Raw genomic sequence first — 16,612 nt, 5'->3', positions numbered from 1 at the left:
TGTAAAATGAGGTGTTTGACTAGACAGACTAACACATATTGGTAAGTTATTATTTAAACACAAATATTATCGTATAACCACCTGAACTAGCCGGTGTTTTTTTGCTTCATGTTGCATAATGGACCACACCATGTAAAGACCCCCCTGTGAGAAAACACGTGGATAATGTTCATTCATAAAATACTGATGCACCCCATACTTAAAAATAACCATGAAACAATATATCATAGCAATTTAAAATAAACTCCATTCCATTTAACATGATAGACTAACTGTTACATTGTCACTGGTTAATCAGAATCACACAACGTGTCAATGCTGATTAAAGAGTTTTACATAAGGCTTAAGAATGTTTTTAAATAAATAAATATTTAATAATTATTAAATGTTATATTTTACGATTCATAAGAATTAGTACAAACACAACTTCATTTTTAACTGGGTTGATAAACTGAATGCAATGCAAAGCGTCAATGTCCTGCAAGACTGCTCTGCCTGAAGATGCTAGGGTTGCCAGATTTCTTACTTTCCTTTCTGTTAGTGTTTAAAAATAGGGTAAATGTCAAATTAGAGTCATTTATTCACTTATTTTGACAAACTGTTTTATCCTTAAAGTTTCTAGCACTGTCGCCTCACAGCAAGAAGGTCCTGCGTTCGATCCCCAGGTGGGGCGGTCCGGGTCCTTTCTGTGTGGAATTTGCATGTTCTCCCCGTGTCTACGTGTGTTTCCTCCGGGAGCTCCGGTTTCCTCCCACAGTCCAAAGACATGCAAGTGAGGTGAATTGGAGACACAAAATTGTCAATGACTGTGTTTGACATTAAACTTGTGAACTGATGAATCTTGTGTAACGAATGTCATGAATGTAACCAAAGAGTGTAAAACATGCTGTTAAAATCCTAATAAATAAATAAATGAATCCTAAAAATAGTCGTACTGAGTGCAGAGCCTATCCTAAAAACCCTGTGTGCAAGACAAAAACACACTCGGTGCTTTTCATTGCACAGTACCCTATGGTACATCTGTGATCCCAAATTTAGTGGTTGTTTCGAGGTGCAAAGTGAGCCTGCAATGACTGTACATAAGCACTTGTGCATAACTACCTGTTGCCAAGTTTATCCTTGTTGACCATAGACCAAAGCAGACCATAATGGTAAAGCAAAAAACAATGCAGACCATCAATTCGTCAAACAGAATCACCACTGAAGTAAAACAACACTAGCTCTATATTTAAAACCAAACTGAAAAATATGTTAATAAATATGTGTCTTGACAAACAAAAACTTAACCAGGGTTGCAGAAGATTGTACACCACAACAACCACAGTGGGGCAAACAGAAAATTGCCCTGTTGTTGCTGCTGCTATTGTTTACAGTTTCTGTGGTGTATTTGCTCTGAGCGTCTGGTGGACAATGCCAACTCTGCCTCACCTTCAGCAGTCCCTTCTACTTTTATGGTTTTCCTTGTGTGATTGGAAACAAACTACATCAGCTTAGGTACAGTTCAGAATTTGGGTATACTGTAGGGTACTCACAAAAATCTAGAAAACAGACTGACCAGTTCATGGTTTGCATTGTTTCTCAGCCCACTTCGGTACACTTTATGCCAAATCTAGAAGGCCAAGCAAATTTAGCCTGGGTAAACTAGCAATGGATGCAACCACTAAATATGGGACAAAGATTTAAAAGCATACTGTACAAAAAGGTACCATGCAGTGGAAAAGGGTCATAAATGTTAAACTATGGTTTTAAAAATATATTGTACCATAGAATACATTGCAGTGGAAAAGGGACAAATGATAAATGTGGGGTCACAGATGCAAAAAGTATGATAATATAGTTCATTAAACATGTTGCACAAGATGGTCAAACAAGATATTAAAACTAAAAGCATTCTTTTAAAATAAATTGATTAAAAAAAAGTCAACAGAACAAACAGAACAGACTCACAGACAAAATACGTTTGTGATGTTGTACTTCTGCTAAAAAGGGCTTACCTAGAATAAAAAACTCTGTATTAACATTTAGGAGAAGCTTTTTAACTAGCTGATGCTGTTTTGTGTTCATCAAAATATAAAAAATGAACAAAATATGTAATTTGGCCAGAGATACACAAACCTTTCCACACAGTCGTGTAGTGTATACAAAAACGTGACTTAAACAAGCAACTCACTCTGGCAACCCATGTGCTGTCAATAAATCCGCACAGATGCTCCCACGTCTTGCAGTGACGCTACTGCGCCCCACAGGAAGTTTGCCATATAAGGACATTGACGTGCTGGGATTCCATTTTTGAGCACAAGCGACCTTACTGATCTAGGTACGCAATTATGCACCTGAAGTATGACTTCAAGTATAAAACACACTCTGCAGTACAGGAAATCAATCTTACGTAATAGATGCATGCAAGGCTTCACAATTAAAGGCAGAAAGTTTTAAAAATGGTAACTTCTTGCACATTTGTTTTTATCCTACATTTATTGTAATTGAGATTAAGGATTTCAGTTATGATGCCAGGGTTCTGCATTCATAGCTATATAGCAAATGTACTAATATAAATATAAGCAGTAATTGATTAGATAATTACTCAGTTCACAAGTTTAATATAAAACACAGTCATGGACAATTTTGTATCTCCAATTAACCTTACTTGCATGTCTTTGGACTGGGAGGAAACCGGAGCTCCCAGAGGAAACCCACAGAAGAACATGCAAACTCCACACAGAAAGGACCTGAACCACTCCACCTGGGGATCAAACCCAGGACCTTCTTGCTGTGAGGCAACAGTGCTACCCACTGAACCACCCCAGTAATTGATTACAATAAATACAAATAGTAACATATTCACTATATTTTTATGCAGAACACATTTTGACAGGTCACTTGTTTCAGATGTTTTCCATTGCACTGTACAAAATGTTTTTATACGTGACACCAAATGTAGTGGTTATTTCGATTTCCAAGTGACTTGTGCATGATACACTTACCCTTCTTGACCTGGGACCAAGCATACTTTACAGGTGATGCAAGCCACAGTACAGACCATTGATTGGCCAAATGCAATAGTCACAAATCACCACTGCAGTGAGACAATACACTCACTTAATCACTTTCTTAACCGCTTATCCATTTAGGTTTGCCCATGGGGTGCTGGAGCCTATCCCAGCTTTTCAATGGGCGCAAGGCACACAGTAACACCCTGGACAGGGGGCCAGTCCATCGCAGGGCAGACACACACAAACACACACACACACACACACACACACACATTCACCTATAGGGCAATTAAATGTCTCCAATTAACCTGACTGCATGTTTTTGGGCTGTGGGAGGAAACCGGTGCTCCCGGAGGAAACCCACGCAGACACTGGGAGAACATGCAAACTCCACACAGAAAGGACCTGCAGTGAGGCGACAGTGCTACCCACGGAGCCACAGTGCCGCCCAACAATACCATATATAAAATGCAACTGCAATAGATTTTTGTTGCTACTGAATTCAGAGCCACTGTGGCCTCTGAAATTTATAATTAGAATACTAAATCCATTTCTGCAAGCAGTTCCTTATTCCTTAAAAGCAAGTACATATTCACAATGAATAAAGCATAGTACAGCATCATAACATCATGCTATTCCGCTAACATTGACCTAGTAGAATACTCTTAGATGGGTAGTACTGTCGCCTCACAGCAAAAAGGTCCTGGGTTCGATTCCCAGGTGGTGCAGTTTCTGTGTGGAGTCTGTATGTTCCCCCTGTGTCTGCATGTGTTTCTTTCAGGTGCTCTGTTTATTCCCCCACAGTCCAAAGACATGCAGTCAGGTCAACCACTGGTATACAGGAGGGTAAGTGTAGGATTCAAATGTAAACAGAGGCTGGTAAATGTTTACCTTATATTGTTCTTAATGTGTCTGTAATGTTGTTCACGGAGCAAATCTCTATTTCATCTTTATATCTGGTCCAGTGCAAGCAGTCACTGTACAAAAGCAGATAGCCCAGCATTAGAAGAGCTTTTCTAAATGTACTTAAATTATATATGGGGTGAGGTTCCATATGGATGGTTTGGATTGTTAGGGTTAAAAAAAATCTTACGGAACATGCAGCCAGGCTTGGATTTGTTAGGCGAGAGGTGGAGGGGAGAACAGTCATTTCCTGGAATGTTTGGCTCACTCACAATAAGTCTTTTCATTCTGGGGTCTAGGTACTGGGAGGGTCCAAGAACAGCTGGTCAGTTTAGACATGAAACATGGCACAGAAGTAAAGAATTATGTAGGGGTATGTATCTGCTGCCAGCACACCAATGTGGAGACAATAAAAGTTATGGTGCAGGCTGGTTTGCTGAACTGATCTCAGATATGTGGAGACCCACGAATAACTGCGGTGCATTTGCTGTTACATTTACATTTTTGGCATTTAGCAGACGCCTTTATCCAAAGCATCTTACATTACAGTTAGAGTACACAGTCTAAGCAATTGAGAGTTAAGGGCCTTGCTCAAAGGCTCAACAGGAGTAACCTGGCATTGGTGGGGATTGAACCAGCGACCTTCTGATTACTAGTCCAGTACTTTAACCGCTAGGCTATGACCTTCTTGTCATTGTGCTTTATAATAAGTAGTAATATAATGTAGGCATAATTTCTTTTTTAATACAAAATCTATTTCACAAAAAGATTGTAAAATACTGGGTTGGGTTAAAAGCATATTTTAACAGTGAGGTTCTACCTAAAATTCATCTTATGAAATGTATAAAGTGGTTACATTTATTTTGATGATACTCAAGCTTTTTTATGCATCTGTTTTATGTTTCCAAGTTTAAGAATCTAATAATACCCTAATTTTCTCTTAAGCAGGTATTCGTAGGTAATGAGAAATATAGCTTGTTACTGATTGTTACAGTACCTATACATCATGAAACAAGCTATGAAACAATTGCTAAGCCTAATGCTTGCACTAAATCAAATATAAAATTATTCCCAGGGAATTATTTCTAATGCTAAAATCATGGGTTTGAGTTGAGGGCTAAGCGCTATTCAAATAAAAAATATTTCTTACACTAACAGCAATAAAATACAAATGTGAACCAATAGTTGCATTATTTGGGCTTACCTGACGAGAAAGGTCAACTTCAAGCAGTCATCTACCTGGTGCTGTAGCATGTGTGTTAGATCCTGCCATCAAGCTCCAAGCCTCAGAGAACAAGCACCCTAAGCTGCAGAATCATGCAGCAATTCACTTCTGCTATACCTTATGGTAGATTCTGCCAGCTCAGGCATCAGTCTTGTTTCATTTTTCTTTTTTTTTTGTGTAAATAACACATTCACTTAAAACACCAATTAAAGCGGAGAAAAAACAATTATCCCATCAGGATAAAGTACATCACACTTAGAGTCATTTCTGAGAACTAAACTAAACCACAGAAACATAAGTCATTTTGCAATTTCTAATATACAGTGTATCACAAAAGTGAGTACACCCCTCACATTTCTGCAGATATTTAAGTATATCTTTTCATGGGACAACACTGACAAAACGACACTTTGACACAATGAAAAGTAGTCTGTGTGCAGCTTATATAACAGTGTAAATTTATTCTTCCCTCAAAATAACTCAATATACAGCCATTAATGTCTAAACCACCGGCAACAAAAGTGAGTACACCCCTAAGAGACTACACCCCTAAATGTCCAAATTGAGCACTGCTTGTCATTTTTCCTCCAAAATGTCATGTGACTCGTTAGTGTTACTAGGTCTCAGGTGTGCATAGGGAGCAGGTGTGTTCAATTTAGTAGTACAGCTCTCACACTCTCTCATACTGGTCACTGAAAGTTCCAACATGGCACCTCAGGGCAAAGAACTCTCTGAGGATCTTAAAAGACGAATTGTTGCGCTACATGAAGATGGCCAAGGCTACAAGAAGATTGCCAACACCCTGAAACTGAGCTGCAGCACAGTGGCCAAGATCATCCAGCGTTTTAAAAGAGCAGGGTCCACTCAGAACAGACCTCGCGTTGGTCGTCCAAAGAAGCTGAGTGCACGTGCTCAGCGTCACATCCAACTGCTGTCTTTGAAAGATAGGCACAGGAGTGCTGTCAGCATTGCTGCAGAGATTGAAAAGGTGGGGGGTCAGCCTGTCAGTGCTCAGACCATACGCCGCACACTACATCAAATTGGTCTGCATGGCTGTCACCCCAGAAGGAAGCCTCTTCTGAAGTCTCTACACAAGAAAGCCCGCAAACAGTTTGCTGAAGACATGTCAACAAAGGACATGGATTACTGGAACCATGTCCTATGGTCTGATGAGACCAAGATTAATTTGTTTGGTTCAGATGGTCTCAAGCATGTGTGGCGGCAATCAGGTGAGGAGTACAAAGATAAGTGTGTCATGCCTACAGTCAAGCATGGTGGTGGGAATGCCATGGTCTGGGGCTGCATGAGTGCAGCAGGTGTTGGGGAGTTACATTTCATTGAGGGACACATGAACTCCAATATGTACTGTGAAATACTGAAGCAGAGCATGATCCCCTCCCTCCGGAAACTGGGTCGCAGGGCAGTGTTCCAGCATGATAATGACCCCAAACACACCTCTAAGACGACCACTGCTTTATTGAAGAGGCTGAGGGTAAAGGTGATGGACTGGCCAAGCATGTCTCCAGACCTAAACCCAATAGAACATCTTTGGGGCATCCTCAAGCGGAAGGTGGAGGAGCGCAAAGTCTCGAATATCCGCCAGCTCCGTGATGTCGTCATAGAGGAGTGGAAAAGCATTCCAGTGGCAACCTGTGAAGCTCTGGTAAACTCCATGCCCAGGAGAGTTAAGGCAGTTCTGGGAAATAATGGTGGCCACACAAAATATTGACACTTCAGGAACTTTCACTAAGGGGTGTACTCACTTTTGTTGCCGGTGGTTTAGACATTAATGGCTGTATATTGAGTTATTTTGAGGGAAGAATAAATTTACACTGTTATATAAGCTGCACACAGACTACTTTTCGTTGTGTCAAAGTGTCATTTTGTCAGTGTTGTCCCATGAAAAGATATACTTAAATATCTGCAGAAATGTAAGGGGTGTACTCACTTTTGTGATACACTGTATGTGCAGAAAATAACATGCAAACAATATCTTGACCTAATAGTTCAAATGCTTACAAAACATATATCTTCATGTGCCCAGCCAAGCAAACCCAGATTGTTCCTCCTCACAGGCTTAAATTAAACAGAGAAACCATGTTTTGTAGACTTGCTTATGTACTGCACCTCAATAATAAGTGTTAGTTTCATGGACATTTAGAGCTATGCTTTGAGGCAGGAGCCAATCCAAGCACAAAACTGAGCGACTCGGTCAGCCCTGGAACCTGGACTCATAGCATTCTAATTACTTTATACTATCACTGAACCTAAACACACCTTAAATGGCTACTGAGTCAAATTTGCCACAATACAAAAGTAACATTTTACATAACCTAGTGCTCTCTAGTCTCTCTAGTTTTAGATGTCATATTCAAGGTAATTTCATCGGACAGTCACATCTGACATTCAAATAATTATTTAAGAATGTTGGATTACTTAAAAACTGTTAAGCTTTTCAATCCTTAAGATAACTGGGCTAAATACTAGTCTGTTAGCGGTGTTACCCACATAAACCATGCTCTTAGAATATTTACATGTTTGGCCACTATTAATTAAATCCCTGAGAATAAATATTCTAAGTAATTCTAACATATTTGCATGGTATCTAGTGCAAATGTCACTAACCAGCTGTTAGTCAACATGCATGCCTTATACAGTCTATGTAGACCAAAGTCATCTCATAAACTGTGGTGATTATTTTTGTTTTATTTTTACACATTTGGCTATTGTATATTCCTATAAAGAATTTACCAATGTAACTAAAGTCTGTAATATAAAAACTGTACTTTTAACTGTACTACATAGCTTGTCAGAATACTAGCATTACTACTTTTTTGACATACTAATTAGTACAGTTGGTTTGGGATACAGCCAAAATAATAAACATTGCCTTTTAGTTTATGGAATGACATGGGTAGAATATACATTATGTAAAGATGTAGCGATGTCCCTATACTAATGTCATTTGTATGACGACATAAAACACAATATTAGTAATTATTTACACAAAAAATGTAAATGGTTAGAAAGTGCCAGTTTATATTTCCATTTAGGCATTTGGCAGATGCTTTAGCCAAAGCAAACAGAGCTCAGCAGTGGCAGCTTGGCAGTGGTTGAGCTTGAAGCAGATACAGTTTAACTACTGTGCAAGCACCTAAAACTTTCAAGTCACTTAAAACTATTTATTCTTAATTGAACTATTACACCTACTAAATTAACTTGCCTCACTGCATGGAAATAAGTAAGAAGGAGCAATTTCACTGTTATGTAAATTAGTTGTTATTGGCCATGCTACATACAGTGTTTTTCAGTGTAACAGACAAATAATGAGTTTTAAATATTTTTAAATAAAACATTGATAGGTTCATACTATAAATAAGTTAATTCATTTACTATTGATTAGCGGACTACTTTGAAGTCCTTAAAGTCCATTTTATCTATAGTCTTCTCATTCTTGAACTCAGCTTTTGTAATTCGGGACTGGGGGCTGCCGGTAGTCCTCAGCCACTCCTGCATCTGATTTACTCGTGATGCTGGGCCTTGAAGCTGGCCCTGCACTGTTCCAGCCTGAGTATTCTGCACCCAGCCAACCAAACCCAGCTTCTTCGCCTCGGACTGAAAAATAATGACAATATTTTACCCAGATACACTTGTGCAGACTCAATAATAATCTATAGATCAGATAACGGTTACTGGAAATCGATACTTATGGGTATTACTATTAATCGTAAAAAAAACAATAATGTAAACCAATTTTACCCTTAAAGGACAATAATTAAAAACTATGTAAAGTGTCAGACATAAAGACTGAATCTTTAGTGTGATATTTGAATCATTTTTTTATTATTAGGATTATTAGGATTTTTTTAACGTCATGTTTTACACTTTGGTTACATTCATGACAGGAACAGTAGTTATTCATTACACAAGATTCATCAGTTCACAAGGTTATATCAAACACAGACTCCAATTCACCTCACTTGCTTGTCTTTGGACTGTGGGAGGAAACCCACACGGACACGAGGAGAACATGCAAACTCCACACAGAAAGGACCCGGACCCCCCCCACCTGAGGATCGAACGCAGGACCTTCTTGCTGTGAGGCGACAGTGCTACCCACCGAGCCACCATGCTTCCCTATATGTTAGTCGAAATCCATACTTACAGGTATAACTATTAGCTCTAAATATCTAATAATTGAAACCAAAAAAATAATAATGTAAATAAATTTTTCCCTTAAAGGACAATAATGTCAGACAGAGACTTTTAAATGAATTTTAGTGTGATATTTGAATTAAAACCTGGATTTCATTAAGACCTTTTAACAAGGGGGAAAATACATTCAGGTTTACAAGATTATGGTTTAAAATGTGGACAGCACATTTGCATTGTAATTATTTGACTATAGATTTGTATATTTAAATGCTGTACACATACTACAGTTCTGCAGTGGGACAGGAATATGCTTAGTGTGGAACTTCTCCAGGTACTGTGGATCACATCAATCTTACCTGAGTGTATTTCCGGAAGAACACTCCCTGGACCCTCCCATACACCTCATAGTCTACTGACAGAAGCTCCTCCGTGGACATTTTTACACTCTGGGTGAAAAAGAAATGTCTTCATGTTAAGGCCTTATAAAGTTCAGCAGCATACAGCAGTCTACCAACTATTACCCATGCTTCCTAATGTTTGTGTAGATAATGATGAAACACTAGGGCTGTAGTGCAAACAGCATGCATACTACCGTACTACATGGTACATACTTCGCCAGTCATGTAGTTACCATTTTTATCATACTACTTTTTGCGCTATTATGCATTGTAATCGCAGCTCAACTTTGTAGCAAAACACATTGACTAGCAACAGCGTTCCTATTTGTCTAATTCAGCCGGCGTAGAGCTTTTAAAACAGATAGAATATTAATGCACCTCCGAGAGCACTAAATACAAGCACAGAAACACGATTCTTCTGTTATCAATCATAAATACTGTTAGCCGTGTAGCAGCGATTTTTGTTCTCATTCAGGAGTGTGCTAAACATACGGGTTACTAAGACGTCACGTTTTTTAACCAATCAGAACAACGAAAAAAAAGTCGGACCTTTTTCACCTGTTTCTAGGCAACATGTAAACACACCGTTGATGCGTATTAATCAAAAGCCGAACGGCGAACTAAGTATTTTTACTTGATCACCAGAACCGGAGACCTGATCACCACAAAGAGACAAAGAAACTGTAATAACATGGTAAGTAGTGAACTAAATATTGATCAATTTAAAACTGTACTTTTAATTATTTTTGCAGGCCATGATGTGAAATAACTTGCTAAAGGTTGTGTCTGATTGCATAACGCATACTACATAGCTTGTCAGAATACTAGCATTACTACTTATTTGACATACTAATTAGTACAGTTGGTTTGGGACAAAGCCAAAATAATCAACATTGCCTTTTAGTTTATGGAATGACATGGGTATAATATACATTATGTAAAGATGTAGAGATGTCCTTATACTAAAGTCAATGACATAAAACACAATATTAATAATTATTTTATTTTACACAAAAAATTTACATTATATATGTATATATAATACTAATAATTAACTATAATTAAATAATTAATTAATTTATTATAATACTAATTAATACTTAACGTATTAAACTGCTTTATTACACAAATTGTCGAAATATTGGGAACGTATGTGGATTATTGACAACTTTCAGAATAGGTTTCAACAACCTCAACCTTGCCACTAGTATTTATCCAAATGATATCTATAAGTGTCTAAATTCCAAAGATTAAAAGTTACCTAAGCTTAAAATATTTACTTTAAAATATTTAGTATCCTCCAATAAATGTCATAACTGTCAGTTATCCCAATAAATGTGGAAGGGTGAGTTTGTCACTGCTCCACAAAGAATACTTGTGGTCTTTAATACACAGCTATGTAACGAAGATATAGTAAATCTTATGTAAAAACACACGCTGGAACACCAGAGCTGGGATCTCGAATACATCGTATCGAGTCTCAGCTCTGCCTGTCGGCTGGGCTGAGCAGCCACATGAACAACGATTGGCCTGTTGTTCATATAGGGGTGGGATATAAAGCCGGATAGGGACTCTCTCATAACTAATGCAATGCGACAAACGAATGCAGTTACGACCCCCCTGCTGGCTGATTGATGGCGCCTGCACAGAGATGGGAAAAGAGTGCGGATCAGGGTGCATCTCTCCGTACACAGTGCTGATCCGCATTGCACTCGTCAAAGTGTAGGTGACAAAATGCATGCTGCTGCTGCCCACATGTCGGATGGGGCATGGGTTAGCTTTGTTCTCCTCAGGATCGGCATTGGTGGAGAGGAAGCAAGACACAATCAAGCAATTAGACGTACTAAAAAGGGAGAAAAAAGGGAGAAAATACATAAAGAAAAATATTTTTTAAAATAGAAAAGAAAGAAAGAACAGATTGAGGGCGCTCAGGTGGCACAGAGGTCTATTACTCTAGATCCGAGGTAGAATCTTAGTGGTGCTACCAACTCTGAGGAGGGAGGGTGGCCGAAGCACAGTGATGGATTGGTGTCCCTTCCAAGGTATTTCTACCTTGCGCCCAATGTTTCTTGAACCTGCCGTGACCCTGACCAGGATAAAGTGGTGAAAATGAAATGAAATGAATGATGAACACAAAATGCACATTATGTTATTGACCCATTTACATTGAACCAACCTGTTATCCAGCTAGTCACAGTTGTGACTGTTTATACTGTACATGCAGAAAGAAGGCTCCTTTAGAGACCCAGGTCTATGTCCAATACATTTAAGTAGCAACAGATTAACTTCAATTAACCTTTAGACTGATTTTAAGGATAAGTAAAGCAAACAGGATGTACCTGACCACAATTTGGCGTGCTGCATGAAAAGGTCTGAACAAGGGACTTCAGTTTTTTATTTCAACTACCGTAATTTTTCAGTTTTTAAAAATGGCAATTTTATCTATTCAAAACCGCAACCACAATACAAAGTGGGCAAAAAGTCAGAAGGTCCAAATTCTTCCTAAAACCACTGTATGTTTACATATCCTGTGTTACATAAAAGGATGATTTAAAATTACAGCCTTATTAAAATATCAATAAAAGACTTTTCTGAGACTATATCATGACTATACCGAATGTAATGCTTTTTTTAAATTTTATTTCTTTTACAGATCTCTAGTGCAGGTGTATTGTCTCATGTGGATGCTTAAACAGCTTTTGCAATTTGCTTACACCACATGAGCCAAGGAATTATTGTAATAATAATAGAGTCACAATGCCACAGTTGAAAATGATACCCAAATCTCATTCTGTCCATCTTCTTTTGGAGGAAGATTTGATATTAGAAAAACTTCCGAAATTGCGAAGACAAGGCTACAGCTACAGTTCACCGCCTCATTTAAATATGCTAGAGGACAAAGAACGTCAGCGGGCTACTAAAAAAGACAGCCAGCAGGAGATTTTCCCCTCTGCAAAATGGCCGGAACCCCTCCAGAGGACACACAAGTCTACAATTGAAAGGCTAAAAAGTAGTTCTAGGGAAGAAGATAATGCCATTTTTACAGAAAAATCTGAAGTAGACATGTTTTTTCCTTTAAAGCCTGTGTGCCACAGGAGGGCATTTAACCTGAACAACTGCCAGTCAGACATAAGTGGTGGTGTACAAAAAGACAGGAAAAGACTTGAGTACCATTTTTGTAGTACATCTCAAAGCAAACAGCCATATGAGATGAGACAGGAGAAAAATTATCAGGGTAAGTTACAGCCCTTTGATACAGAAACCACTGGTACATTATTTAACAGGCATCAGACTTTACATGAGGACCAGCAAAGACTTCAAGAAAATCAGAAGAGGTTGACTAAAGAAATACGCATAAGGGAGATTGTATTACATGAAAAGCTGGTAAAGGCAGAGCAACAACTAAGAAAAGTTCAACTAAGGACTCTCTCTGAGGACAGGCTTAAACGTGAAGAGATGCATAAGAGCATGCATACAGGGAAGGCAGAAAGCCGGTTATATTATAATGAAAAAGTAAACTGGAACTGGGAGCGTACCCGGGAATTGGCTCTTAAAGGTCAAAGAGATGGACACAATGAAAAAAGCAGAGACAGGGTGAGGGGCAACAAAAATAGTCCAGAAATATTGGAGAGTTGCCCAAGAGAGATGAATTTATATAAAAAAGAAAAAAGCAGAGAAGGAAGAGAGTGGGTAAACAGAGGGAGAAATACTGAAGTAACCACAAACTATAAGACTCAAGAAAGGAAACAATCCAGTGATGAAGAGATCACAAGGCAGAAACTAGAAATGTCGAGAACTGAGAAAGATAAAATAAGGAGAGAAAGATCAGTAAACTGGGAGATAAAAGAACCAAACCAGAGAGGTTGGAAGATGGAGATACTAAATGATAGAGAAAAGAGGCGAGGTGAACAAGCAATGGCTAGAACAAACATAGAGACAGATGATGGTGAGAAGCGATGGAACATACTAGACAAGCTAAAGTCAAATTTAAATGGTAAATCTAAAGCACCCCTCAGACATGACCAAATGAATGGGATAGCAGCCGACCAGTGGCCGACCCTAGAAAGACTGCATCAATCCAGAATCAAGGCTGTAGTGGAGACCACCAATAATAAGTTGCCTACAGAGTCACTCACTGAAGTAACTCCACACACTCCTCCCACCAACCAGAAGGGTAAACGGCTCCAACAGGTGGAACTCAGTCCAGAGAGAAGCCCTGATGCTGATGGCCTGCTTGTACCCTGTGGCTTATGTCATAGGCGCTTTGCCGAAGATCGTCTTGAGAGACATAGCAGGGTTTGTAAGAAAATGCAGCTTTCTACAAGGAAAGTCTTTGACTCTTCTAAATACAGAGCTAAAGGAACCGACCTGGAGGAGTTTACGAAAGCGAATGGTCGATCGAAAACACCAGAGGTAAGATTATAATGTTTAAAGGGTAGATTGGCATATGCATGGTTACTTGTGTAGATATCTGTAGGATTATGGGTAGAAGGCTCTAAGTGGCGGAGTCGTAAATTACACTAGCCCACTACCGCTGGTCGGGCGTCTACATACAGACATGATTTGCTATGTCTTGGGGAAGCAAGGGGGGTGGCCAATGCCTGCTATGGATTGCTGTCCTGTTTGAGCATTGCGCCCAGTGTTTTCGGGAAAACCTGGCCTGCTTCGACCCTGACCAGGATAAAGTAGTGGTGATCCATGAAAATGAAATGAATGGGTAGAAGGGGTTGGCAATTTTCTATTATCTTTTGATAAGCATTATTAACAGGTTTCCAGTTCAGGCAATGCTGTTGACCTGGCCAAGCACTCATACAGGCATTATTGGCTTTGCGTAAGGTAGTGAATAGATCAGATTTATTGCTGCTGTACATTTGTGCTCTCTGTTGTCTAGTTGAGGCACTTGTATTAGTGACGGATAATCCACAGCGCCTACTGTGTCTCTGAAATTTTGAAAGAGGCAGATTGGTAAAAACATAAATAAAATCATTGTAGGCTAAGGTTTAAACTCATGCCCTTAAAAATAATGAAAATATTACACAGTGTGCTCCATCATTTAAATCAAGGTTAATTGTTTTCATACCACCAGCTCAAGAAGAATAACTGGCGCCAGAAACACGAAGCCCTCATCCGGAACATGCGCCAGGCTCGTGCTCCAGTACCTGGAAGATTTCAGCCTCAAACTAATGCAGATCTGAATCCTGATTACATAACCTGTCCTTACTGTGGCAGACGCTTTGCTCCTGGTCCAGCTGAGAGACACATTCCAAAATGCCAGAACATTAAGAGCAGACCTCCGCCTCTTAAGCACCGCTAATTAACAGACACAGCCTACTGTAAGGCAGTTAATGTTTTGCAATACAAATCTGATGCAGGTAATACAAAGTAGTATAATTTGCTGGAGTACCAACTGTGTGATAATTGTCCTGATTTTGCAGGCAAAACAGCTTTTTGTATAGCATAGCATGTTTATAATCTTATAACAATTAGGACCATTCCTATCTTAATCTTTCTACAAATGTTCTTAAATTCTAAGTGGTTCTGGCAGTGTTTGATCTTTGTGTGACCAGTGCTACAAGGCTTGTCTAAAATACACTAAAAGAATGACAAAACGAATTTATGGATACCAACTTAATTGCTCACATTGTTATACAAATATACATGTACATTAGTTGACCTGAACCCTCTTACACTGGCATGGCAGCTGCCACAGACACCAATAATTGGAAAAGTATCATTTTTACCTTTTATTCCCTTCGAATAATGGGCATTCAATGTTTTCAACTTTTACTCAGTCACGAATAGCTCCAAACTTCCTTCTTTAAGTTTTTAATTGTCTAATTTAGGCAAAACATTGGCACTATTGTGACGATTATTGACGTGACTGTGTGTTCACCCGTCATCAAAGACGTCATTAGACATAATATCACAAAGTGTGTCAGAGGAAACTAGGTAATTGAACAATCTCATAATGGGTGATGTACTGATCTCATAACAACACTAAATCATGTAGTGTAAACCTGGTTTGACAGCCTGTGCTCTAAAACCTAACATAAATGTTTAATGATGTTCAAAACTGGTGATTGCAATAACCATGGAAACACCTTGACTTTTTACTTTTAATAATCAAAACATTTTTTTCTATGTATTTATGCATTTTCTCTCATTTTTCTTCCGATTTAGTGTAGTCAATTTGTCTTCCACTGCTGGGGATCCCTGATTGCATTCGAGGAGGGTATATTGCTGCTCATGCTCATCCCAGCGGACCCCTTCTTTTCACCCATGCTTTCTGCACAGGTGCCTCTATCTGCTAACCAGGGTCCTTACACAGCGTTTGAACACCCCACCACTTAGTCAGGTCATCCAACCCAGCAGATATGGTAGCCAATTATTGTCTGCTGCAGGCACTGCCAATTGTGCCCGCTAGATGGTGCCCAGCCAACCGGTGGCAGAGCAGAGATTCGAACCAAGGTGTTTAGAATCTCGGCACTGATGTGCTAGCGGAATATCCGGCTATGCCACCTGGGCACCATAATGATCAAAACATTCTTAAATAAATTTAGCAGTATGTATGGGGGGCATTATCATGACAGAGTGCTTGCACCGAAGGGTGCACCGATGCTTAGCAGTTAGCAGCAGACAATATAGGTTAAAAAGATCATTTGGACTTAAAGATTCCAATTTTTTATTGTTCTGGAGACCCAGCGTACACGTTCCTTACACCAAGTTATACATCTTTCCAAACTGGTCTTTTAAATAAAAGTTCAAACGATTTAACAAATTATATCTTTTAGTTTTTCTTGCATTTTAAGTTGTGTCTAAACTTTTTTTAGTAATGAGATTTATACATATACACTGCCATGTTTGCTATGTTACACTGTTTAATTATCAAAATGAATAAAGCCTAAAGAATTATTGCTATGAACTGTAAAGTGTTTTAT

At 38.9% G+C, this 16,612-nt stretch overlaps 2 protein-coding genes across 4 annotated transcripts; one reads left to right on the top strand and one right to left on the bottom strand.

Moving 5' to 3' along the window:
• Positions 1 to 8,136: 8,136 nt before the first annotated feature.
• On the bottom strand, positions 8,137 to 10,156 carry acyp1 (acylphosphatase 1, erythrocyte (common) type). 2 transcript variants are annotated; one of them, XM_063007592.1, is made up of 3 exons: positions 10,053 to 10,156; positions 9,633 to 9,722; positions 8,137 to 8,736 (listed from the first exon to the last, which is right to left on the bottom strand). In XM_063007592.1, exons 1-3 carry the CDS (start codon positions 10,143 to 10,145, stop codon positions 8,521 to 8,523), a joined length of 399 nt encoding a protein of 132 aa, XP_062863662.1. In that variant the 5' UTR covers positions 10,146 to 10,156; the 3' UTR covers positions 8,137 to 8,520. The 2 variants fall into 2 exon arrangements, with proteins under 2 accessions (XP_062863662.1, XP_062863663.1); XM_063007593.1 differs by lacking the exon at positions 10,053 to 10,156 and adding an exon at positions 9,888 to 9,997.
• A 2,297-nt stretch (positions 10,157 to 12,453) lies between these two features.
• LOC134324974 (trichohyalin-like) lies at positions 12,454 to 16,586 on the top strand. 2 transcript variants are annotated; one of them, XR_010014247.1, is made up of 3 exons: positions 12,454 to 14,087; positions 14,761 to 15,046; positions 15,855 to 16,586. XR_010014247.1 is itself a non-coding variant. In XM_063006944.1 (2 exons), exons 1-2 carry the CDS (start codon positions 12,561 to 12,563, stop codon positions 14,986 to 14,988), a joined length of 1,755 nt encoding a protein of 584 aa, XP_062863014.1. In that variant the 5' UTR covers positions 12,454 to 12,560; the 3' UTR covers positions 14,989 to 15,287. The 2 variants fall into 2 exon arrangements, 1 of the variants encoding a protein (XP_062863014.1); XM_063006944.1 differs by lacking the exon at positions 15,855 to 16,586 and having other exon boundaries at positions 14,761 to 15,287.
• Positions 16,587 to 16,612: the final 26 nt, after the last annotated feature.

Source organism: Trichomycterus rosablanca, chromosome 13, assembly GCF_030014385.1.
Source record: "Trichomycterus rosablanca isolate fTriRos1 chromosome 13, fTriRos1.hap1, whole genome shotgun sequence".
Classification (NCBI taxonomy): Eukaryota; Metazoa; Chordata; class Actinopteri; order Siluriformes; family Trichomycteridae; genus Trichomycterus; species Trichomycterus rosablanca.
This window is presented reverse-complemented; position numbering and strand designations above follow the sequence as displayed.